Source organism: Brienomyrus brachyistius, chromosome 6 (genome assembly GCF_023856365.1).
Source record: "Brienomyrus brachyistius isolate T26 chromosome 6, BBRACH_0.4, whole genome shotgun sequence".
NCBI lineage: Eukaryota > Metazoa > Chordata > Actinopteri > Osteoglossiformes > Mormyridae > Brienomyrus > Brienomyrus brachyistius.
The window spans coordinates 14,508,199-14,536,090 of record NC_064538.1 but is presented as its reverse complement, the minus strand read 5'-3'; the positions used below and the strand labels follow the sequence as shown (position 1 = coordinate 14,536,090).

Genomic DNA, 27,892 nt, shown 5'->3' with positions numbered 1-27,892 from the left:
AGGGCGCAGCCATCTTGGATTCTGAACTCGGGGAGTCATTCTCTGCGGTTTGGCCATTGTGCAGATATCAGACTGTGGCGTTCAGTTCATCTCTCATGGCATCTTTCACACAGGGCACCTGTCAGCGACTGCATACAATCTGCATCAGTACTCCACATATGCCAGACAAAGCTGTACTGTTATTAGTATCAATGGCTTTGATTTTATATCACAAAATATCTAGTGGGCAATTTAGTGCAAACTTTAAGGCAAGAAAAATCACTGAACTACCACAGTGCAACTTGTATGGTTAATACGGTCATGCAAATTACATTAAACCACAAAATTGCCATAATATTCTTCCATAATTTAAACTGGAGCAATGACCATTTTGAAACTTGCATTAAGATACACATTATGCATTATGTTAATGTGCTTCCTTCTGAACATGCATCCCTTGCATAATGGACACATTATGCATCCCTTGCATAATGGACAAGTTATGCACACAGACAGAGAACACCAGCTTCATCTATTCATAGCTATGAAGGAATAGGACCTGTTGCCAAAACTTAAGAAGTATTCAATTTCTAATCAAAGATGCAATAAGTAAACTCCAGGCTACCAAGTACGAACAGCCGTAACTGCTTGCAGAGTAAATAGCAGCCAAACTTACTTCTATTTTTAGATCTTCTTAAAACCAAATGATTAACATTTCAAAAACAATTATGTTTCAAAAACTACACAAGTGTGAATAATGAATGTTAATACCGCGTGTGTCTGAGACGGATACTGACATCAAAGGGTAACCGGCTCGCAGCGGCTCCTGATTGTCTCTGTGCTGTACAGCACCTCATGTAAACAAGACAAGCTCTGCCCAATTTCCGCTGATTCCTGATAAAGGGAGCAGCCTTTCAGGTTTGTTCGGGGAACCTGAACCTTTGCACATCCCCATAGAAATTCAGCTTCGGCCACACAATTAACATTTCGTCCCCTCATCCAGCGGGGCAAGCCTGCCACCTCTGCTGTGTGGTGGGAAGGTACAGCAAGGCAGACATCTGCCGTGCCCATGCCTTTTCCATGCCATACAGGACACGTTGCCACCGCCGACCACGCTAATGCACAGTCATTGCTGACAGATTGAGCAGACGGTCCAGCAGCGTAAACACGCTGCACTAAGGAGCAAAAACAAGGCAAGAGTTTGACTCCATTCTAATCTGATGACTGATTCATCACGGATATTCTGAGGGGCTCACAAGGTAAAGCCCACCTGCCTGCCTGCCTGTCTGTCTGCCTCTCTTCCTGTTCCACAAGTAGACACAGAAACATAGCTTAAGACAAGACATCACTTGATGTCCGTATTTTGTTACAAGTTAACTGGTTACCTGGGTATGAGGATAGAAAAACAACTGTGCAGGTAAGAGCAAACAACCACAGCGGCCCAATTTACACTATGCCAGAAGAGACGCAGGGGCACTCACTTCGCATCTAGGGATGGCAAGATTCAGCCAGATTTTTTTGTGTTTTTATTTTGGCATTTTTAATGTCATGATTTGGAAGGTGACAGCACATTGAGCTTGTAAGGGAACAAAGCAAATCAGTATTGCAGTACTGACTGCCAGGAGGAGATAAATATTTTCTAGATCTAAAAAAAATAATCCATTCTAGTGTTGGCAATATAGAGTATTTTTAACTTAGAGGAATTGGACTACTTGGAATGTATTCCATGAAGTAACTGCTACACAGTTCAAATCATCGGGCGGAATGGGTTAAGAAAATCACCAGGCCCCAGAAACGCCAACACCAGCTGTTATGGTGACAGACTGACAAAAAGAGACAGTGGACAAAGCAGGTGGCACAGTGCCATGCATCGGGCCCCTTGCACAAGATCAAGATCCATGGGCACCCCACCAAGAAGCACCAAGAGGAACAAGGACCTCAGGCCAGAGGACATCACCAGCCCATCTTAATTCATTCATAAAAAGACTCACTTGATTTCTGTGGACTTACAATCAGGCCAGAGGGCTATAAATGAAGGCATGAAGTTAGGGAATCAGGAGCCTGTGTAACTTTCTCCGTGGTACCGGGTCACGAATCACATGCCAAAACACTAACACAATGTAATGGAGGTTGGGACAGGACAGTGGCTGAGGTTGGTGAAAGCGAAGTTGAAATTCTGTCTCCTTCAGGATTAGATGAACATGCAAACATGCACACAAACACAAATGAACAAGCAAATGTACAAAAAATGACAAGGAGAACCACAACTGGGCAAGAAAATATCACTGAGGGCAACAAAAACCACCCAGCTATCAGGGATACATCAATGCCATTGTTTCAGTATGAAAACCTAAGGCTGGGGGATAAAACTATGCCGATAATTATCACGATATAATTTCCCTCGGTATCAATATGCTGCACGCTCAATATGATTTCCATATGATTTAACACCAAACTTGTCGCTTGCAATACACTTTGCATCAGAAAATGAGGTTCCTTTCTCTGTGACTACTCAGGACTGGCAGTGGAGCACAAGCGCAAACACAGCTGTGAAAACAGGGGATTATTGAAGATATAAGAGGATGCAATTGGGTAGGCAGGCAGATAACAGAGAAAACCGTCAAAACAGGGCAACTCACCGGGAGAGCATGCAAGTCCAAAGCATCCTGTTAAAGAAGGGTAAATCCAGCTAAATCCAAAAGGAAAATCCACAGGAAAATTCAGTCCATGAGAAATCCGGCAGTAATAATCCACAAAGAATTAAGGAAACATGCCAGCAGCAGCATTTTTTCAACAATGACTAAAATAGAATATTTTTCGCAATATTTTTTGAGCCCACATGGAACTTTTGGGCATATTTGAGCCCTTTTTGAACAGAGAGCTCCATTTAGTGATGTCAGAAAATTGTTCTTCCTTTTGGCCATCACTACTGTTTGGCAAGTGTTTGTCATGTTGTGAGGATAAAGAATACCTTATAACTACGATTAACCATCTGATTTCTTCAATTTTAATGCAGGAGTAAAAAATCAACCATTAAAATTGGAAGAAAAAATGATGATTAAACTTATCCTGATAATTATTGATACTGATAAACATGACAATTTTTTGCATAATAAGATTTTTGGTCACACTGGCCAGCTCTACGAGTACCAATGCTCACTTTCTGCTACTCACTAATACCGATGCCAACAGGGTGGGCAAAAACCAATATGCGATGTTTTGAAACAATATTGAAGAGTAATATTGAAATTACCCTCCACACAAACACAAGCACACACAGCACCAAGTGTTAAACAGCCTGTGTTAAAATATTGGGATGGGGTGCTGATAATTTTTTATTATCGATGGATTGGCAGGCCAATGGATTGGCAGGCCGGATTCACTTATGACTTCATGTCAAGTGTCTAAACCCGTCTAAAACAGTGGTTCACAAACTTTTCATGCTGCATACTGCCTCAAAGTATTCTCTGTGTGACAACATGCTTCATCACCAAGAACAATATACTAATATTTTCACTATGTTAGGTTTATTAATAGACATTTTCCCTCTGTGCTACTGTTTGCTGCATGAGCTGCAAAGAGCTGTTGGGGGCAGTTTCGACATACGTTTTCTTATGTTTAATTCCTACACGTTTAATTAAATGACCCGTGTTGCATGAGCTCGATGGCTTGCAGTCTGCTCTGCTTTGGTTATTGTTGTTAATTTTGAAGTATTTCCACACCGCAGACATTTTGTGCCATTTATTTTGCGCGTCGGACCCGATGCTGATACCGGTATCCATACTGATGCCTCCCTAACAGCTTTGGTTTAAATTCATAAATATGAAAAGACAGAATTACTCACACAGGAAAGCCAGGGAGTCTCTCGGCGTTCTCAGACACCCCAATTACACTCTTGGACTTTTCTCTCAAAGCGAAGGAGAAACCTCACAGTGTTCCTCACAGCTCTCACACTGATACACCTGAATGCTGCATCTCTATCTCAGCACCTGTGCCAAATCTCTGCTGGGGAGAGCTGGTCAGGGGCCAAACCTGCAGGCCAGCACCAGGGTGGGTCCAGTCTGACCTTCTATATTTAGATTAGGGTGGATAAATAAGAGAGGACAGCCTCCAAAACCCAGGACCTACAGTCCTTTGTAAAGCAAGGAGTATGAAAAACTGAAGTGCCTTGCAGTCAGGTTAACAGGCCATAAGCATGACTGTACACATACACATGATGCAATGGATTGAAAATAATCACATTAATCTGTAGCATCATGCTGTAACATCCAATAAAATGTCAGGAACACCTTCCACCCAGGTGTAACTGAACTACGCAAATGTTGTGATGGCACAAGCCAGGAGCATGGGAGGACATGATAGGACAATGGAGGACAAGGGAGGAGTCTGGTGCGTAGACGAAGGTCCATGCGAGCAGCCTGCCACCTGGCGGAGCCAACCTCACACACGCTGACCTAAATTCGGGCCAGTTTCTGGATCACGCAGGAGAGCCGGGAAGCCGGATGGAGCAGGATGCTGGAGGGAGACCAGGCTACGTGATGGACGGACCACTGGGATTTTATGAAGCGAGGACTGCAGACCACAGATAGTGGGAGCGAGCAGGTTTGTGAAACTGACACGCCCACACGGCCTGTAATAACAGACTCCCCACTGATGAGCCTCAGCATGGCCTCACAGCTCCAAGGAGCTCCTGAACATCACACCTGCTGAGTTTCCCAAGCCAGCACGACGGACCAGCGCCTTTGGGGCGGTACCATTAAGAGCAATACTTAAATGAATATGCATTTCGCTGCTTCAGATATTTAAGACGTGCATTACAAAGAGAGAATTGCGACTAGGCACCGGAGAATATCTGCACGTCATCCAGCAGCTAACACAGCCCAAAACAAAGGGTGATAACAGTATTACCAATTAGACAAAGGATGGCCAAGATAGTGTACAAGTACAGTGAAGAAGCTAGCCTGGGAGGGGGCAGGCAGGCAGGCGGGGGGAGGAGGCTCCAAGATGTGTGGGGCCTGGCCTCCCAGGCACTATCGGAGCTGCAGCAAAACAGCTGGGAGCTATTCAAGCAGATTGGCGGGGTGGGGGGTGCAGCGGAGCCTTTCATAACCGTGTTAGGTAATGCGTGTCACGGCGACACCCGCGCAATGCTGGCGTAAATGTCAGCACAGCCTGGAAAGACTGCGGCTTCGTGACCCGCTCTGAGCGAGAAGCGGCAGGCCGAACACCCCCCCCCCCCCACTCCACCCCCCTGCATTTAGCTCAACAAATTACAGAGGAAGATTAATTATAGCTCCTGGAAGTGCCGGGACATGGATGCGCTCCGAAAAGGCCGTCACGAAAGCAGAGGAGATGGGAGGGGCTGGGCGGGGGGACGGACTGTTCAGGAGCCGTGGGGGCCTCTCGGGGGGCGGGGGGAGCTCTCCTCCACACCTCACATGCCGTCTACAAGAGGAAACCCAACAGCCTTAATACCCCACCAGCCTGAACTGTCCGGCTGAGCTAGAACCATGTATCTCTGCCAGCCATGCTACCCTTCCGTACCCCTTTTACTGGTAATGGACAGAACAAAAAAAATAAACTTACAGATTATGCCTTTGCAAAGCCAGGCCTCCTTAATCACGATACTTACTCCACCACAGTGTGCAGGAAGCGAGCCACAGCGCGCAGCCCTGCCAACGGGGTTCATAACGTAACCAGCTGCTCACCAGCAGCACGGTCTGGCACGCCGAGAACGAACAAGCGGGCTGATCAGCTTATCACACACAGCGCTTTCGCCTTCGGTGCGATTTTACAGTCAGCAGCCGTCTGCGGCACCAGATTTGGAGCTGGGTGTCTTTGAAGCAGGTAGACCGACGCCGCGTGCTTCACCAGGCGATGCTCGCTTCTCTCAGCGCTTCCTGCCTGGAAGGAAGTGCTCCTTCCCGTCCTCCGGGACGGCTCCCGCTCTCCATCATTAACCTCTTAATGGGCTCGGTTGGGGCCGGAACAGATGCTGGGGATTCAGAGCATCGAGGCCCTTAAGGCAGAGCAACCCACTACACCTGGGAGAATTCGCCAAGCCACCCCCGCTCCCTCCGCCCCCCGCACCCACAGCGACCCATGGGCTGGAAGAGCTTCAAAACAAGGTACTCCCAGACAAGGCAGCGTGCCAGGGGCCCCGGGCCTTTCCTTTGTGAGGAGAGCCTTGGCCTCCTCGAAGGTTTACGGCGCTCGCCGCAGTTGGTAGGAATGCAAGGCGGGAGATTCCCAACAGAACAGTGTGAAAGGCTGCATTACGAGGCTGAACCGCCAAGGCGGCATGTTTCCATCACCCAGAACAGCAAACTGATGTGCTTTGTTTGAGGAGCAGATGGAAGAAGAGATCCATGTTACAACACACACAATACTCAGGTGGACGGCATGAAACAACAGCGCAAACCCAAAACAACCCGAAAGGATGCACGCTCAATTCGTTAGCCATAAGCCGGCTTCACTTTCACTGGGTAGGACATGAAATAAAACAGCGTATAGCTGAAGACCTTCCCCCTAAAACAGATGCACAGCTAAATTAGTGCCAACTGCATCAATATGGCAGATCTCTCTGCGAACCGTCTGTCTGCCTGCTTTCTGTTATTTGAACGGGAAACCTGAAAAATGCCAAAGGGTTCAGGGGCTGATGGCATGGGGCCAACGCTGGTGCCGCCCCCCTCCCCCCTCCAAGGCCTCCCATGTGTGATTGGTCCTCGGTGTCGCTGGTCCCTCACACGCACGAGGCATCAGCGCACTGACAGCACTAACACGCTGCTCTCATGCCCCCACCAGCATCATTAGGCCCTAGTTAGCGTGCATGCTGATTAGCTTGTGAATCCTAAACACACAGCTTACAAAACTGAGCTTCGACCAGCTTACCTATTACTAACTACATCTAATACTACTACTAAGTTGGGTCACTGTGACAAACTTTCAAGGCGCACCCCATAGCACCCCATGTTTCTCAACCCTGTCCTTGAAGACCTACAGACGGTCGACATTTTTGCTTCCTCCCAGCTCCCGGTAACTGTATGTCCGTCCCTGAGGACCAGATTGGGACACGCTGCACATAGTGAAATAGGTCCCAAACAATAAGCGGTACACTCACCAACGCCGTCCTCTTCGTCATCCCCATCGTTTTCATCATCCTCCTCCTCCATCTCCTCCTCTTCCAGATCCTCCTCCTCGCTGTTGAGGTCGGGCTCCAGATCGCTCCCTGAGATCGCCTCTTCAGACATGGTGCCCCAAAGCTCTCTGTGAGCATTACCTACACATCCTCTCGGCTCCCGGTCCCCTGCATGCACAGGACAGGGACACTCACAGTCCATCCTTCGGGGGGTGTCGAGCTCATCAGTCACGCATCACTCTGCTGCACACATACAGGCTCCAAGACCTTTCTGTCATTGTCAACATTTAAAAGCTGTACATGGTTTTAGGGGTGAATATAAAACATTTACAATAGTTGGGCTGGGGGACAGGGACAGAGTACTATGTGCTGTGTCCTGTCATGACTGGCACCCAGAGTACCCCCCAGCCCCCCATGACCCCTACGAATGTATTTTCTCACCAACTGGATAACATTTGGGGATACAAAAGTATGATGTGTATCAATGTACTCCTTAAAACCAGTGTAACTGAATATGGTTCCGGTGTCTTACAATAACCCTAGTTAGAAGGATCATAAATTGTAATTTCTTCTCAATTTCTAGCATATCGCTATGAATGCACTGTGTTTAATGAAGAAGTTACACTTCATTAAACACTGTGCATTCATAGCGATAAAATAATACATACAATGATTATAACACTCTATAACTGGTAAGCATTCGGCATTTGTATTTTCAAACGAATAAAACACAAGCACAGCAACGCACACACCATTATAGCACATGCACTCTCAGTTCTCCAATTTCCTGCTCTTCCTCAGATTCCCTTCATGAAATTACACGGCAAAGCAGTGTAGCACTTGCTGCCCGGTGATTTCCTGGGGGCTCAATCCAGGGGGCCAGCCTGGCTGTACCTGGCGAGCTCAGACAAGCAGGCAGCCTGAATCGGGCACTGTAAGAGAGAGGACGCCTTCATCCTCCCACCACGCTGCGGAAACAATCGCACCTTTTTAACTAGTCTGATGGCCTCATTTACATATGCAGTTATAAGATGCTTGCTTTAGTGGGGCCGTGCACCTGGTCTGTTAACCATGCGGAAACATGAGAAAACAAATACGGGAGTTCATAGCGCGGTTTTCGCTGAACTGGCTCTGCAGACATGCCCTGGGCAGAAAGGAGGGTGCTGGGACAGCGGTTCTTCACTCTCTCACTTACATAACCCAGCAGCACCGGCAGACAAGCGCAACCATTTCAACCGAGCCACCTGCCGCTCTCAGCATTTTTCACCTTTCACCCCCTGCCCTGCCCAAGACAGCACCCAGTCCCATACGCGGGACACTTACATAAACACCAGGAGTCGCAGAGAACGCCCCCCGTCCCCTCCACACCGCCCACAGCCCATCACGGCATTCCAAGCCCACACACAGGCATGACTGGCAACCTGCAGCATGGCCACTGTGCACAGGCACAGGCACAGGCACAGGCACAGGCACAGGCCGCACCACACGCGCAGATTGACGGTGCAGCTGTAAGCAATGGGGAGCTTATATAACGCCAGCCATTTCCATACATGCGCCGCCTTTCCCTGAAACCGCGAAACATGAACACACCATATGCAGGCTTCGCTTTATACTGCCCTAATTTTCGGCTGCCAGGAAATTGTCCCACCATTGCCCACCCTGCCCCCTTTGGCTTCATGCGCACCAACCTTAGCCCACCACCCACACACACGCACACACACTTCTCCTCCAGGCCGAGTCACCAGAAAGCTGTGCCTTGTTTTGCTATCAAACATCACGGTTGGTTTTTTTCCTTCTGCTTTAATGTCAGTGACGTGACCGGCATTGAGAAGTTGCACATCCTGGGTGGCTATTTGAGTCCAGCGTCTGACGATGGCGTCATCGCCAGGGAGTCGGCAGAAACAGACACGGTGGGTGCTGATGTCCGTGCTGGGGGACACGTGGGGGGACTCAGAGGGGCACAGACATTATCCAGCCTGCTGAGGGTGCACGAAGTGTGTCATTTATATTCTCCGTTCCGAAAACACGTCGGTGCTGTGAGTCTGACACAGCTCATTAACGACGCAAACGAAATCTTCAGCATCTATTAAAACAGACCCTCCAGACAGTACAGTTACATTTCTGTTCCTGTGCTCATCTGTTACGGATTAAAGCTTTCAATACATACAGCACCCAACGTTAGACTCAGACACTTTTCATTACAACTTATACAGACTCTATCATCCGGTAAACAATGAATGTCTGAGACTTATGACGTGGCTCGATGTCCGAGCCACAAGGCAACAAAAAGTGAGCCGTAGGTGGGCCAAACAAGCGATGACCTAGAGCTGGGCGGTATGACCAAAAACGTACATTAATGTATTTTTCAAAGTTACATCGGTTTCACTGAATTTTATTTTTTTTTTAAGGTATGACTGGCCGTTTACCACATTTTGCAGGGCACATTTTTGTTTTACGTTTCTTCATTGTTCCCACATTAACTATATTATTTTATTATTAGTCATTGCGCCTATCCGCTACCTTAATGATACCATACGGCTAACGTGTTTGTTGGCTAACAGCTTATAGATAAACGGCTAATGTTAAGGTGTGTGCCGGCCAAGTTAACATTTTTGATAAGTGTTTAATAGTTCAGTGTTGCTAGAATTTGAGCTTTACTGACCTCACGAAATGTCTCATGAAGACCTTTGTCCTTTTCATTAGATGTGTTGTGACTGAATAATAAAACTGTGAGCAACAAATTCATCTGCGATTAACAAAAAGCCACTTATCCTCTAATTCAAGCAGTCAGATACTGTCCAGATTAAATATTTAAAGCATACACATTATTAAGGGTCCAAAGCACGTAGTGCTATGGAACCTTATTGTTTTTTGATTTATTTTTCTTGTGGTTCTATTGAGGAAGGTCAACACACCAGCATAACAATTCTGATCCCAGAATGAGTTTCTACTCACACTCAAATATGAAAATGAAATTCTTGGATACAATTTTGTACTCTTGTAGCCCAGATTCATTTCAAAATGGGAGTTAAATGATTCTTGGTCACATGCTAAGAGGTACAACCCACTGTAAATGTCTTTGGACCCACTTGGTACAAATCTTGTACTAAATGAAAGGCCTTAATAATTAAAAAAAATATATCCTAAAGTCATAAGAACATAAATTTAAAAACGAGAGGAGGCCATTCGGCCCATCAAGCTCATTTGGGGAGAACTTGACTAACAGCTCAGAGTTGTTAAAATCTTATCTAGCTCTGATTTAAAGGAACCCAGGGTTTTAGCTCGCGCTACACTAGCAGGAAGACTATTCCATACTCCAACTACACACTGCGTAAAGAAGTGCTTCCTCAGATTCATTTTAAAATGTTCTCCTGCTAATTTCCACCTATGGCCACAAGTTCTATTATTTAAATTAATATTGAAGTAGCCATTTGGCTGAACAGCATCCAGACCTATTAGAATATTATATACCTGGATCATGTCCCCCTTAGTTTCCTATGCTCGAGGCTAAACAGAATGAGCTCAGCTAACCTCTCCTCATAAGACATTCCTATTAGACCAGGAATCATTCTCGTAGCCCCACGTCCCTGCAGCTTTGAGCTTAAGCAAGAGCCGTTTGTGGGGGACATCAATGGCCTTCTGAAAATCTAAGCAGATCACATTGTAGGCCTTGTGATCAGTTTCTCTTGTAACTTCCTCAATGAACTCATGTAAATTTGTTAAACAGAATCTACCTCTCCTAAATTCATGTTGGCTATCCCTCAGAATTTTAAGTCCAGGTAATCTACCATTTTCACTTGGATTATAGCTTCCATTACCTTCCCAGTTATGCAAGTTAAAATGATTGGCCTATAGTTTGCATGACTATTACAATCCCCTTTTTTGAATATGGGTGTTATATTACAAGGCTGAGATCATTTTCTCATCAAAAGGCATTTTATGTTTTTTTTACTAAACATTAAAAAAAAAAAAAGATTTATCCATCTTCCAACTGCTTCTGCAGCACTGGGTCATGAAGGGAACGTGAAGTCCATTCCAAGTAACAAAGGACATAGACAGGGATACACTGTGGACAGGTTACCAAGCCGTGACAGGGCCTAGACACAATCATATACTATACATAGTTTTACAAACAGCAATCAACATAATTGCATGTCTTTGAGCTGTACAAAAAATGTGATTCAAATGCCCAAACCTGCAGATGTCATGCTACAGTGCTACCCACTGAGGCACCCTGCCATCCACTGAGAGAAAATGAATAAATGAACCTTGTTTTAATCCTGTGGAGTTAAAACAGCCAGGGATGATTTCCTACCAATCAGATCAAATGCAGAGCCTGCTGATCCCACGACGGCCTGTAGGAGGTCACTGCGATGAGCAATGTGCTGAGAAGAGCAACCTACTGAATAGGACGACCTGAAAGACCTCTAGATTACATTACAGCAAACAACGGACTAATACAACTTAAAAAACTGCTTATGATTTAAAATATTGATTGATATTAACAGACAGCAGAATAGCAAGTAATACTCAGAGGCAAAGTTGCACAGCTTTCGGATGGGATAGACCACCTCTCGCAACAACAGTACCTGACAGCATCAGGCCCCAGGACAGAGAACAAAACACTTAATCAGTTGCTTATATTACTTGTTGGTTTCATTTTGTTCAATAAAACTTTTAGTAAAAAAAATGGCTCTAGGAGTACCTGAACATTTTAATCTTTTCGTAGAAAATGCTTCAATACTAAGCACATATTATATTTAGATTTCATGTTTAACAAATGAGTCTGTGCTAAATATGCACCCAATTTAAACACTTCAATAACTCGGCTATAAGGGTCACAACAATACATTTAAATTTAGAAACAAGTACTTTCCATTTACGCAGCAGATTTTTGGGGTTTGCACAAGCCAACGTATTTACCCATCAAGAAGTAGAATCTACAAAAATTTCTTAACATTTTAACATTAAGAAGTTTATAAGTTTACACAAAAGACAAAATCCACTATGAACACCCAGAGGGTGAGCGCAGCACTGCTGCGGGGAAAGACCTACAGCTCTGAAGGCCTGCAGGTCACTCAGCTTTTCATGGGGGCTCACTAGTATAACATGCTGTAAACAGCAGTGCTGTGCTAATTACACAAGCTGCTGTATTTCTGGATTTCACTAAGAGTTCCCACTTCAATACAGTGAAATAAATCCTGTTCTGAATGGCAGACAAAGGCCTCAGACTGAACAGTTTGACTTGGATGCCGGCCTGCCTTCAGCCTGTGCTCCGCTAACGGGCGCCGCGCTGCCCGGGAATGTGACACATCCCACGGTGACAGCCGGAATGCTCGCCCTGGCTCTCCGGCTCCTTGTGCCTTCAATCCGAGAGTGCAGAGTGCCGATGGCGCCGGTCCATCTTGGGGGGGGACTCCCCTCCTGTTCATTCTCAATATACCACTCTCATTCTCACCTCCTTGACTCTAGCTATATCTATCAGGGGGAGGGGGGGGGGTCCACTGGGGAACTCCAAGCAGGCTTTTAGTCTCCAAGTAGAGAAAATAAACTGGGGGGAGGGGAAGAATAATAATCATACAATAAGGCCACAGATTTCTGAAGCCGCTTGCATAAGCTGTGTTACATAAGATCTGGTTAATACAGCCATTACAAGTTATACAAGATATATGGTAAAACACAGATGTACACATCAACACACAGGCGCAGGCGCACACAGTCTGTGCTGCACACTGCGTTCCTGCAGATCATTACACAACACTGCAGGAAATCCATGCCATTAAAAAGTCATTGTAAATAACTCCCCACTCCCCAAACTATTAGAAGAGGATGGTGCAAAAAATGTATTGCGAGATGCAGCTGATGCGTGTCAGATGCTTTTGCCGACCCCCTGTGAAGCACCAGGCGTGATGGGGGTGTAGGTGGGGGGGTGTAGGTGGAGTCCTGTACCACCCCCACCACACCCCCTGAGTTTCTCACTAGCCAACAGACTGGCACCTCACATTCATAATTCACCACGAGTGGAGCGAACAGAGAAGCAGGGAAAATGCTATTTTTTAGCAGGGGTTCAAAACATAGCATGAAAGTAGCTACCGCAGCGCTATATATATATATATATATATATATATATATATATGAAAAGTCCATTAACTGTCATGTAGCACTGGAAGTAATATTAATCCTCATTTAAATAACCCCTTAGAGGTATTTTTGTGTAAACAGTTTTAATTCATTTTAACAAAGGTCAGTGACTTGGTGTCTATAAAAATATTCACCCCTTTTGGACTTTCTCACATTTTATTATGCTACATGGAAACAAAACAAAATTCAGGGAATTCTTCTGTTGGATCACCAACTGTTTTGTAATAAGTAGGCTTCGTGATTTGCTCTGCTACAAAATATCCATAGGAGCTTTGCACATTTGTACGCTGGAACTGTCACACGGCCGCTCGGACTTTCACGCTCGAAGGGGACAGTCGGTGAACAGCAGTGTTCCATTCATGCCACAGATTCTCAGTTGGATTCAACCAGGCCTTATTTTAAGCCTGACCAAAGCGCGGCATGTTTCAGATGAACCACCCTGGAGTTCCTGCAGACAGCGGCAGGTTTTTCCCCCCCAATTTCTCTGAACCGTCAATCGCATCATTTCTCCATTTATTTTCACACCCTGAAGCAGAAGAGCATCTCTGTATTTTACTGCTACCACTATGCCGCTTAGGATAGATGCCCAATAACAGCTTTACATTAAGCTTGGAGACCAAACAGCCCAGGCTATTGTCCCTTGAGTGGTGACCCCCAAATTTAAAGCCCCGACTGGGCATTTCATGGCCCCCCATCTCTCACTGATACTCTGTTCTCAGGACAGCTTGTTCCTTCTTCATGTCTTCATGCTGAATTTGACTGCTCTTCAGGGCACATTTATCTTGGTGTCTGTAGCCTGACAGGTTTTTTTGCAAGGTTCTTTTCTATATATTTAATGATTTAAACATCTGATGGGTTGTAAATATATCTATTCACAAAGAAAGCCAGATAATTCCAAACTTTTTCCTCACAACCGTAAATTTCACCTTGCATAAAATAGTACGTTACACAGCTGTACAAAGTTAAAACAAGAGGTACATTGAGATTATTATGTCTCAGTAAAAGTTTTGCTCTGTTGGTAGTATTGTGAAGGTTTGTATGTATGTAAGGTGATCCAACATTTCACAGAAATTCATAATAGGTAGCATTTTCATACCATCGAATACAGCAATATACTGACAACTAGAGACGGACTAACTGCAGCTTTTTTGGCCGATCCCTATTTCCGATTTTTTGCAAGTGTGACCGGCTGATACCGATTTTCTTTCTAAGAACTATAATCGACTGCATACACAAACAAAAATCTGCTTTTCTTCAACGCAAAATTTTATTTTCACAATAAAAGAAATTGTTAAACTTCAGTTTCCCTCAAACTGCACTGTTATAGGATTTTCTCTCACTTAAAAAAGCCTCAAAATAAAGTGCTGAGTGACTGGACAGAGGTGCAGATACCAAATAACTGAAGATGAGCTGCTACCCAACTTTATCTGACATTTTACTTTTCCAAACAAGAGCATGTGCAGCAGATTTAAATTAAAAAAAAAATGTCATTTTCCAGTATGTTTAAATTCAGCAGATAACACAACACTGAAATTTCTCTTCTTGTTTTTTAACTTGTCTTAAAATGAAAAAAGTCCGTAAGTTACAAGCCTCCAAAAAAACTGAAGTGTACTATACTCTTCCAGACAATAACAGGTGCAGTGTAATATTACTAACAACAACATAGCATGTTATGCACATACGGTCCTTACATCGCTAGTGAGCTAGATTCAGATCAGGCTTTTCCTTACCTTCATTATAGCACCGGGGGTGAAAGCGTCGCTAAAACATTTTTTCTCTATGATAGGAAAAAACCTTAGCTAGCTTTGCAATTTTAATGATTACTCCTTTTCAATATTATGTAATATATGTTTAATAATCAGTTTAAAGTTTACCTCCGATGTTTCACCATGTTTTCATGGTGGTTCCCCCACTGTTTACTTATATTACAAATTGAAAGCTTTGTGTCATCTTCGCTCACAGTGAAGCACTTCCATGCTAACATGTTAGCATGCGGATATGAGTGCGCATGCAGCTGTAAGGCTATTGCCTGCGCTGCTTTGCATATGACACATGGCACATACGTAAAACACAGCAGTTCGGTATAGGAAATACATGAGCCTGATCGGCCGGTCTCCGATCCAGGCCGAGCACGCTGAAAATTGGCCGATTCCAGTCCCAGGCCGATCAATCGGCGCATCTCTACTGACAATCCTGCTGAAGCAGTTGGAAGAGAAGGTTGGTTGGTTCAACGGATGGATGGGGGGATGTGTTGAAGGCACTGTTAATAAAATCATTGTATAAATGTCATTTAAACTCCTGATGTCACTGACTGCAATTATAACTGATTTCTCAGCTCCTCTGGCTGAGACCGGAAAACTGCTGGCAATATCCCCCATTTGTTTACAGATACCCTCCAGTGCAAGTGTAAAAAAAACTAAAGAAACTATAAATAGACCTAAGACCAGCTTAAAAGGAAATAAAAATCACAGTGTCTGACTGGACTAACATTTTCCTGCTTTTCTTAAACAGCATAAGGGAAAATCTGTCAACAATAAACAACAAACTGAACCATAACCCAGTCAATTAATCTAGGTTTATTCACAATTTACTACTCTTTCCCCATATATAAGAAAACCTGATTCCTTTATCCTTAACAAAAGTGTGTGCCTCTGGTGCTGTACTGCACGGCAAATTGGAGATGGAAATCTGAGGAAGAAATGTCAGTTGCATGACACATCCCAGCCACATCAAGCCTGCCTCTGGGGTGCCTTGGCTCCCGACGACCCCCCCCGAGTCGAAGCCCCTCTGAAGGCAGGCAGCTCCGGATGTCAGGCAGCGCACCCTGCTGCAGTTGCCGTCTGTTAATTGCCTTTATGAATATTTCATGGGATTAAGCGTTCTGACGTCACCATTATGGGCAGACAGGCCGCGAGCCACTCTCACACCATGCCGAACAAGCACACTTGAAGTCTCATGAGGAAAAGACCAACAGCTGCAGGCACCGCTCTGGTTTAGGGAAACCAAATACGAAATGATACCTTCCAGAAATGCACCCCTGACATATTAGTCTTGCATCGTTCTGGAAAAGGACTCATTCCTAGACAGACTTCACCAAAATCCACTGGATTGTGTATTCTGATAGTGTCAGTATCTCAATGGCGCGAGACACAATCCTCAACCAGACCCAAACAACTACGTGCAATATACTCAGTCTGGGGCAAAAAAAGCCTTTACCAGATTTATCCGTGCTCGGCCCTGGCCTGTTTATTTGATCCCTCTTCATACAACACTGAGCCCCAAAAAGAACCACATGAGTATTTTTAGAGATAAACCCTGGTAAACCCATGTAGTTGTTGAATATTCTCTCTCCGCAGGCTCATCCTTTCCCATCTCACAGACATGTCACCCAAGCCCACGCCCTCTTCCATACGGCACAGAGGAAGAACACCAGTTTCTCCTCTATTTACCCTAAACCAGGCCCTTCATATTTAGCCGCTGAATGAACACTAATTCCAAAACCGCAGATGCTTTTTGGGTTGCGACCACATGCAAAGCTGAAAGAGAATGACAAGTAGAGCTATTCTCTGGAATTCTACTTTGACTCCTCATATGAATCTCAGTGACTCATCAGCACAACTACACTCAAACGCTTTCCCGACAGTGTGCATCAGCACTACTTGAAATTTCACAGTGATGGGGAGTGTTACTCAGCTGAAAGGTCTCGCCAGAGCCCCCGTCCCCAAACATGTGCGCCAGCAGCTCATTTAGCAAGCTGCTTCAGAAATGTCTGTCCGCTGTGCTATAAAGACTTACCGAAAGTTCGCACAGAGGCTGTGCTGCCAGTCACTTTGGGAACTACTGCAGTGACCCCCTGTACTGTGAAACTACACCACAAAACAACAGAAAGTAAAAATATATATATATATTAAATCAAGAAAGCCTAACTGCAGTGGGACAATCCACTAAGTATCAATGAATGACAATCCTTAAAGCTACAACTCAAGATTCTAGAAGGATACATAAATACAGCTCACTGCCAGTAGAAGAAGCAGCAGAGTTGTTTTTATAGCCATTACTGTGTACCACTTCATATCTGCTTCTTTCTGATGTGTCCTGGATGTTTTTGATGCATCTATGATCGTTCAAGTTCCAGACTCCACAGACAAATGAGGTAAACTGTGCACTTCTTTGGTGCATTATGCTGCTAAATAGTACAGATGCACTGCTTTCAGATGCCAGCAAGCACTCTTTACGGTTTACCTGACCATCTCTGCTTGGCCCCCTGTAACCAGACGCCTTCTGCTGCAGGGGCACCGTGACCTTTTACATGGTCGTGCTCATTCATCTCGAGACAGATGTGCTCAAGCCACTGTGGCACCAAGCAGCAACATTACCTTGTTCAGTTCACTTTTTTGAACAAAATCATTTTTCCCCCACAGCTGAATTAATCATTTTGGTATTTTGAGCTCAGAACATTTTATCCGGCCAGAGATCCAAATATGTATTTTGTAGTTTTAGATGTGACTCCATTATTACTCTATTTCTTTGTTTTCAAGTTGGCTTGTTGTGCAATAAACAATTCCAAACTGAACCTTTGTGAAAGGAGTACCAAGTCAATTTTCTGATAAGAATTGAAAAAAAATTGTATTTTTTTTTCCCTGAAACTGTTAGAAATTGCATTATGAGATACAGGATTCCTGTCACACATCTATCATGTAAAAAAAAATAATAATAATAAAAAAAAAAAAAAAAAAAAAATATCAGCAAAGTTGTTTTGAAAAACACCCCACACATAGACACACAGCACAAGCTTAAATAACAGACAAATTCTTATTTTCTGCTCTGTCAGTTTTGAAATCAAATGACCAGAGGGGGAGGAAATAACATTATTCTACCTTACTCGGAAACTCACAGGCTGTTTTCTACCTTTTCATCCTTTCACATCCCACTCACATTCACATCTCCGCCGTTACACCTCCTCACTCCCTGCATGCACATCTGTACACAGGAGGCACATTTACTGGCTGCCACCAGGCTTTCAAATCCCCTCCCTGCTGCCCACATCACCCATGTGACTCCAGACCCTCCACTACGCAGTGTCTACCTCACCTTCACTCACCATTCACGCTATTATTCCAAAAGGACCATCTCCCAACACCACTCCCTAGTCACCATCCAGGCCATAAGCTCTTCGTCTCGGGGTTCCAAAGACTTTTTTGAGTGCAAACTGTTGTTAATCATGAGGCTGGGAAACACCTGCCACCAGAACCCACCTCCGTATGGGGAAAAAAAAAATCCAGCATCTCAATCTGTGACAAAAATCACGTAGCGTCATAGGTGAACCGAAAACCAAACCACCTTCGATGCAGCCTGATTACACTGGGAATATGCTTGCGTGTGTGGTCTATTAGATACAGCTTAGCCTTCTTCGATTGGTCTCAACATACATACTGGAGAAGAACCTCCATGGCTGGCAATATACTGAGAGTTTGATTTTGGACACGGCCATCACCCCAGAATACCTCACTAATGTCCACAGTCTATTTTAAGAAATGCTGACATGACAAAGAAAAATTTGATCTCAACTCTCATGCAAATTGTTACTTAGCAACAACTCTAAAACAGGCTGGAGAACTGGGCCTGTCAGAAACCAGAATTATACACTTTAACAGCTAGTTATTGTTTCCTTGAACTCATCTGATTGTGATTTTTTTTTTTGTTGTTAAGGGAAATACCTGAGGAAATGGCATGCTGTAAAACCATTATAATGAATAACTCCTACTCTTAAGAAGAAGACTGAAAAAGAAGCCATGTTTATTTTAAAAATTCTTATCAGTCACTGTCATTTTGCAGATTTTACACATTCCATTAAGATACTCCTGAATACTATTAGGTTGCTTTGGGAATGTAGGCCTATTCACCATAATCTACTCTGTATCGTTGAAGTGTACTTGCACCTACACCTTTACATATATTTCAACTAGTGCATCCCAGTGCACATGTATGCTCACAGCAAATTATATGTGGAAACAATTCTCCCACCAATAAACTGTTACTAGTAATGTGTTTTTTTAGAAAGCAATGGTCAAATTATCTAAGAATTCCAAGAATAATAATCTGTGTTAACTTGGCAGTAGCATATTTAGTGAAAATGATCCATCATACATGTGAAATGACTCCGAATGACCAAATAAATTGCTCCGAGCCTCATCCCGGAAGCACAGCATCCCTTGCTTCACGCAGTAACAGGAACAGACTGCGCCGAGCTTACGCTGTGCATCAGCCCCAGGATGTCCCTGTCAACTAATGCTTTTCTGCCGCACTCCTGACAGATTATGACACACAGTGCATTAATCCAACCAGTTTCTTCACGTTACTTAGTCACACAGCACTTTTATCTGGAGATCTGGAACCCACTAGCCCACGGGCACCTGACATGTCCCCAGGCAACGCAGAAGTAGCGGCACAGCAGCAAGGTCTCCTGGTGTAATGACGCCAATTACGTTTCAGGATGAATTAAGTCTTAGTCACAGTTGGTTGACGAAAGAACCCAGCATCGAACCACGATCTAGAGTACAGAACCCAGTCAGTGCTTGGAATGAGTGAGCAGTGGAATTTCATCTCAAACACACAAATCCTAGAACGATGCCATCAAAAAGGTAGGCGGATCACTTGAATGCAAAGCTGCACTGGAAAGCATGGGGATTCCACATGGAGGAATGGGCTTGGCGGCAGTCTGGGCCGTCATGACCGCTTTGATTATGTAACAAACTGGCAAAGACACAAGCTGCTGCGACTGCACGAAAGAGCCGGCATCAGAGTCACAGCCAGTTTGTTTATCTTTCCATTATCAAGATGGTCTGCTAGTCAGTGACAATCGGGAGAAACCCCTGCAGCAATATGGACCCGTGGTGGTCGGTCTAGTTACCGAAAACTGAAATGGTAGTTTTTTAAAAATATGTCTCACTGTTCAAACTCACAGTGGCTTATGCATTTTATACACCACTGTGTCTTTTATGTCAGTTTGCCATCAAAAATGGAGAAAGTAACAGAAAGCTGGTTTGCAAGTGGTGCCTGATTATTTGCATTACATTACACTGCGAAAATAGAAAATGTATGAGCTAATATCTTCACAGGAGTCACACGGGTTTGAGGCAGATCGTTTCGAGCGGCACTTTCAGGACTGAAACAATGCGAGTTTGCTCGGTGAACTTGGAAAACTTCTAGTGGAAAAGTAGTGGGACACAGTGGCCCTAAGCAAATTCCTTAAAATCACCGTAAATCTTCATTTGTTTTTGTTGTATCGGGCATCTCAGTCATGCACAGTAATTAAAATATCCTGCAGCTCCATAGCATGTAACCAACACCGGCACAGTCGACTGGATCGCCCATCTTTCGCGCTTCACGGAGCACCCAGACGAACCTTCGTCTTACAAACGAATACATTTTCCAGAAAAGCCCCGGCCAGCATTTTTGCACGGACAATTTCGGCCTTTGTGTTTTTTTAAGACAGTTGAGGGTAACTAGCTAGTTGCCTTTAACTAGCACCGTAAAACACACCAACGAAGATTTTTAGCTAGCTGAATTCTCCACATCGACAAACGATAGTTTCCAGCAAGATATACATTCAGAGACGTACGGAAATACGACCCGTTCCTTAAGCTCGTTAGCATGCTTGCACATATCAAATTTAGCATCTACCGTGCATTATTATATATTCACTCCAAGTCCTGCTATACAACCTCAAGTCCCAGTCTCAGTAGCCATCATGCTAATACAGTCCTGTCGGCTACTCCCCACAGTTCCTAACAGCTCTGCTTATAGTCTTCCATTAAACTGCGCGTTTCGAGGGATAAGTGTTTCATAACCTGTCATGGGCACCGTACAAAGCCACGGTAATGCAGATACCGTGCAGCACCCAGGCTGCCGTGCACCGCTGCTAGCGAAGCTAACGTTAGCATCTATTGTCCAGAGTTGACACAGTGCTAGCTGGAGCAGAAAAAATATCTCATCACTGCCGGCGCCGCGCTCGCTTTAAAATACCACAAGCAAAAAAGTGAACCGCCTCTTACCTCTTATATTCGCGGTGTAAATGCCCTTTCCTAACGTAGATATTTTAACGAAGTCTTAATTACAAGCAAGCTCTTTTATTTCTTTCATCAGTTTTCGAGCAGAGCAACAGCGAGAATGGGTCCCTCCAGGAATAGAAAGCGAGCAGCTCGACAGTTCCGCTAAATCGGCGAAGTGCTTGAAATCGCCGGCGCGGGGAATAGTTACAGTGGGACACATGAATGAAAAGTTGGGCTCCTCTGAACCTGCGCGTACACTCGTCTTGTTTTGCAGCCCGGTTATACCTAGCAATATTGACAACGTGTCATTGTTTTATAAAGATTATACTTTTTTTATTAATTATAATTTATTATATGAAACAGCAGTTTAGGAAAAAATACAGATAATTGAATTTATCATACATTTCGCTAATGATCTGATTGTTCGGTTCTTTCGGTTGAAGTAGGAGATCATTTTCGTGAGCTACTTCTCGTTATTCTTAAAGGGAGTTTCATCTTTCCATGATACGTTTTTATATTAGATTCAGATAGTTTCGTTGGTTTAAAGGTATGCAATAGAATTGGTTCTAACAGATCATTTCATTTTTTGGAGTATTGACTGAATTCTGACATATTTATGAATTTTATTTAATTTTCCAGTTCACCATTAACAGGATTATTAATTTGCGAGTTTAAGTTGTTTCTTAAAGGGGTTTGTGAGCATGAATAATACAGCCATCCAAATGACTTGCCCAGCTTAGGGTAGGCTAATTGTGAGAGTAATATTCATTAATACATATAAAACTTTATTAAATAATAATTGGAGTTTTTCTTAAACACATTTTAAATTTTTGAATTAAACATAAAGAGCTGAATCCAGAAAATAAGTTGTTTTGTCAGTTTTTCAACGAACTCTTAGAAAAAATAAATAAATAGCACAGGCAAAGATCCACGGGACTAGCGCTGGGAACAGTTTTTTAAAGTTGTTAAACCATCATCTTTGCGGGCACACTCTTTTTTAGCGAGTCAGGTATTGTGCTGTTCAGTCAGGTTAGAAACCATCCTGACAGTATTATATAAAAAAAAAACATTGTGAATGTTCTTCTATGTTTTACAAGAATCATACATCTGTAACATTAAATATTACCGCTCATTTGCAGTTTTTAAAATTCAGCGGTATTATTCTGCCTTTGAATTGTCAATCGTGCTCTAATATCAAGCCTTTCTCTAATGATTGATATTGAAGCTCAGTAGTTCTTTACACCCAAATACAGCAAAATATTAAAAATAATAGCCAATAAACTTTGGCTTCCTACCAAGGTCCCAGCTAGCATTGGTTCGTTAGGCCGACGTCGGCTGTTGGTCGTTATGTCGATGGTCAAAAGCGGACGTCGACACAACGTCTGGCCAACATAATGGTCTACATAATGAAAATAAGATTTTTGGATATTATTGTTTGTTAGATACACTAACTGCCTTTTAATAGGCTAATTTCCTTTCTTTCTGAATCGATGAAATACACTTGATGTCGTCCAAATTTTTCGTCGGCGTAACGTCTGGCAGACGTCTCATAGACCTTTACTCTATGTCCAAGATCGAATTTATACATATTTCTTTTCAGATCAAGATGAACTGTACAACCTATACCTCCACAGAAAAAGTTTAAAGGATTCCATAACAATCCCTTTTCTTCGTTGGCTTCATGTCCTGACAACGTCGGGTATTGACTAACTCATGGTCAGTCACGGACGTTGATCAGACGTGCAGCCAACGTCCAGAATGTACAGTATACCACAACCATGACAGCTTGACCCAGCTAACATTTAACGTTGGCCCAACGTTGGTAGAACGTCGGACATAACGTCGGCTCAACGTCATTAGCAGACGTTGGCCGGACGTGCATCTGCACATCGGGTTTACGTCAACTCAACGTCTGCAGCGAATGTCAAATGCACGTTGTCCCAACGTGCAGTAAACCAAGTAGTGATAAGCAAATGTGTGCAATTGCCTGTGGCCATCGTAAAACCAACGTCCCACGGACATTATGGGGACCATGTGCCAACCTACTTTCAATGTCTGGGTTACGTCAACTCAACGTCTGCAGCCAACGTAAAATGCACGTTGTGCCAACTCTCAATTGCCAATTAAAGAGTTCATCATAGGTCAACATGCAAACTCTCAAAGGATTATTTAGACACTTAATTATATTGCTATTATCAAGGCGCAGGGGCGCTGTAAAGGGGGGGTAAACGATGACGATTCTCGGGGCCCATGACTGAGAGGGGGCCCAGAGAAGCCCCCAATAAATGTGTTGGGGGCCCTGTCAAGATTCTTTTCATGGGGCCCAAAATCCTTAGCAGCGCCCCTGTAAAGGCGTGTCCAATAAATGAACTTGATCCTGTTGAAAGTTTTCGTCAGCTTACTGACAGACGTTATCCTAAACCTATCCTATTTGTCTTGAGTGACAAAAGTGATGATGAGATGTAAAGAGCACATTTATGGGTACTTCCATTAACCAATATTTTACACAATGATTTAGTTTTGTACATAAACAATTTTTCTGCCAAATGAAGTTCTATAAATTTTAAAGTTGATGAGAGTCAGGATGGGTCACATTTATAACTAAAAAAGGCGTTGATACATTATTTGGTCCTGTTGGCATCCACTATTCTAACTAGTCTTAAATGTTCCAATATTTGTTTAAATATCTGCTTCTGTCAAGTAGTTTATAATGGCTTTCATTTTGAAGTGTTCCTGAATATTAGGTTAAAATCGTTTGAATCAATGCCTAACAAGTAACTGATTAAAATAGGTATTTTATAAATGGGCTGTGTGTTAGGTTGGAGTACAGATACTTGTTTAACACATTCCACAGTTGTGACAGGGACCAAAAAACTGATATATAACTGCATATCTTTTAAATCATTTTCTGCATAAACATGTATTGTGTAAGTAGGGTAATGTCATATTAATATTTCTTTATTAAACTGTAGCGTTCACAATGGACCATGTGTTATGTACAAGTATTACCTGTAGTGAAAGAACAAGAAAATTAACATAATTGGGTACAAATGTTTTAAAATTCATAGTGATTTTATTATTTGTGATGCAATTTAATGATGTTCATTTTTCATTGTTACTGCTGAGTTGAATTATTTATCAATGTCCTGTTAACATAGCTGTTATCATAACAACTGGAATGTTAAGGGTTACCTGAAATAAATTATAGGCAACAAGTTGTGACCTCAAACATTCTATATTACATGTATTTGGGTTGTTGATGTCATCCTGGGTAATGCCTGATGTTCAAGATGCTGTGTATTTCTTGATGTCAGTTTTACTTGGTGCCTCGGAACTTTGTACATGTAAAAAGTTAGATTTTATGGGGATTTTAATATTTCATATCCCTTGTAAAATTTATTTTAAGACAATATAATAAATTTAATTTGGAAAATTTGAGTGTGTGTGTCTTTTTGTTCCCTTTTTAGAGGATTTTGATCATTTTCTTCTTCATTATATTTAGTTTACTGATAGTTGGCACAACGTGCATTTTACGTTAGCTGCAGACGTTGAGTTGACGTAACCCAGACATTGAAAGTAGGCTGGCACATGGTCCCCATAATGTCCGTGGGACGTTGGTTTTACGTTGACCACAGGGAATTGCACACATTTGCTTATTACTACTTGGTTTACTGCACATTGGGACAACGTGCATTTGACGTTCGCTGCAGACGTTGAGTTGACGTAAACCCGATGTGCAGATGCATGTCCGGCCAACGTCTGTTAATGACGTTGGGCCGACGTTATGTCTGACGTTCTACCAACATTGGGCCAACGTTAAATGTTAGCTTAGGTATAGGTAATGATAGATATTCAATGACATGTCTTTGGAGCAGTTGTGAAAGACACCAAGCTCTCATCTCAGGTGGCATTGCAAGGAAGTAACAACTCCCCATATAGTGTTAGAAAGATTATTTGTATTTTTCAAAAAACATAAATGCTGTTTCAGCCCCTAATGTTTACAATGCTTTAGTTGCTTTTGCTGTTCTGGAATAAAGCTTATAGAGAGGTCATTTGAGAAATAACATGCAGAAATCCTGATGCTTCCAGCTAGTTCAGTGAAGCTGATATAGCATTACTGAGAAACTCTGCGAACAAGCTGAGATTACCGCCTTGTAATATGGTTTTAGTTCTTAAATAACACAGTTGAGTTTTGTGAGGGGGGTGTACGATTGACATGACAAACAACTTGCTGTCAGTGTTACACCATGGTGGCAATGAGGATTGGTAGGTGGTCTGTTATGGAACAGATAGAACATTAGGGTGCATGCAGAATGGGGCAATCAAATGCACGGGGTGCAACTGAATAGCCATTGTAGTGATTTCAGCAGAGTCTATGGCTGTGCTTATCTCTATACATCCATCCATCCATTTTCCAAACCGCTTATCCTACTGGGTCACAGGGGGTCCTATCCTGGAAGCAATGGGCATGAGGCAGGGAACAACCCAGGATGGGGGGCCAGCCCATCGCAGGGCACACTCACACACCATTCCCATGGGCAATTTAGCAAGTCCAATTAGCCTCAGCATGTTTTTGGACTGTGGGGGGAAACCGGAGTACCCGGAGGAAACCCCACGACGACATGGAGAGAACATGCAAACTCCACACACATGTAACCCAGGTGGAGACCTGAACCCGGGTCCCAGAGGTGTGAGACGACAGTGCTAACCACTGTACCCCCATGCCGCCATGGTGCAGTGGCTTCATGTCTTGTTTGTCCTTTGTGCAGTTGCTGTTCCCCGTGTGCCACTGATGTTCTCGCTTTTGTTTTCCCAGGTGCTGTCCTGTTGTGTCCTGTGTCCCTTGTGCTGCCCCTTCGCTCCCCTTTGGGGGAGAGTGGTTGCCAGATGGATGGCTCACAATTAAAGAGGTTTAATAATACAGAAAAGATGCAATTTTTTCAGAGAAATTGTAATCAAAGGAATATCTGGCAAGCAAGTCTGCAGTTCAGGTCATTTCTATCCCAGGCTGGTCAAAGGTGTTAAACTTGACCACTAGCACAGCTCGATTGGCTAATCAATGCCTTGTTAAATTATTTAACTGATTAATTATGTGAGCTGATGGTGAAATTTAACAAAGACTTAAGGTATAGGTAACTTTTTGGAAAACAGAAGAAATTGTTGTCGGTATTTAATTGCATAAATTGTGCTTTTTTTCTGAGCAAATATACACTTAATTCCCAGACAAGTAGTTTTAAATGTAATTATTTTTGTTGACCTAAAACCTTTGCAGTACTGTACGTATCACAGGTATACTGAGAAATGCCTGAAGCATAAGCTAGTGATATGCAATACACAATACGTTTCTGTGCCTATCAAGGGTGTTTTGTAACAATATTTAACAAATAAATATGTAATTTAAATTATTATTTAAAATATGTTAAAGTGCTATTCAAATGATTATTTAAATTAAAATTAAAGTTCCATTTAAATATCGGTAAATATGTCATTTAAATGATTGGGTAAATATTTATTATTTAAATAGCAATCATTAAAATTGCAATTTACATGATTGTTTAAAAGACAATTTAAAAGATACCAGCAAACATTAAAATTATCTGTCAATGTTACCCGTCACACTCCGTACGCGGGCTCTAAACAAAACAACATCTGACTGGTTACATTGCAAACCAAGTCACAACAGATCGATCTCATCCAGTCGATTGAATTCTCATTTATAACCGCGTTTCACCTGTTTTGCTCTCTTCCTGTATACATTCTAACTTCCCGAAATGTTTATTGTGTTTTGTTAAATATAAAATTGCTCCTACTCAGGCAAGTAGAAAGGTATTTATTTCAGAAATCCTTATCTCCTGGTATCATGCCTTGCTCGTCTGCTCCTTCCCTGTGCCACGCCCCCTCATCTACCTCGTGTGGAATCCCTGTGTTTAACCAGCTGTTTCTTGTTGCTGTCATTAGTCCAATGTATTAAAGTCTGCGCTAGGTATGTTTTCCCCAGTCTGGTCATTTAAGTCTAACATCTGTTTGATGTTCTTGTTTTGTCTCCCATTTAATAAATCTTTGTTTACCCGATTCCTCGACTCTGGCTGCTGCTTCCTCACTCTGTGCTTGAGCGCAGTGTGGTCAACTGGTGTGGTACCTTCTGATTGGAAGCATGCTAATATAACGCCCATATTAAAGGGGATAGAAGTAATCTAGCAAACTATAGGCCAATCAGTTAAACTTGCATAAGTGGAAAAGTAATGGAAGCTGTAATCCAAGTGAAAATGATAGATTACCTGGATTTAAATAACATTCTTAGGGATAGCCAACATGGATTTATGAGAGGTAGATCCCATTTAACTAATCTAATTGAGTACTTTGAGGAAGCTACAAGAGAAATTGATCAACAAAAGGCCTAAGATGTGATCTATTTAGACATTTGATGTTGCCCCTCACAAATGGTTCCTGCTAAAGCTCAAAGCTGCAGGGATTTTAGGAACTGCAGCAGATTGGATCGAAAACTGGTTAACAGACAGGAAGCAGCGGTTGGTTATTAGAGACACAATGTTACAGTGCGCCTCTGTTAAATTTGCAGACAACA

At 43.1% G+C, this 27,892-nt stretch overlaps 1 protein-coding gene across 1 annotated transcript in view; it reads right to left on the bottom strand.

Moving 5' to 3' along the window:
- rad54l2 (RAD54 like 2) overlaps positions 1-21,463 on the bottom strand; it is a 46,943-nt gene extending 25,480 nt beyond the window's left edge. Inside the window, exons 1-2 of the mRNA XM_049016618.1 lie at positions 21,313-21,463; positions 7,100-7,285 (exon numbers count right to left, since the gene is read on the bottom strand). Coding sequence (XP_048872575.1) covers positions 7,100-7,229 — 130 coding nt within the window. The 5' untranslated portion in view covers positions 7,230-7,285; positions 21,313-21,463. The remainder of the gene's footprint in view (positions 1-7,099; positions 7,286-21,312) is intronic.
- Between the last annotated feature and the right edge of the window lie 6,429 nt (positions 21,464-27,892).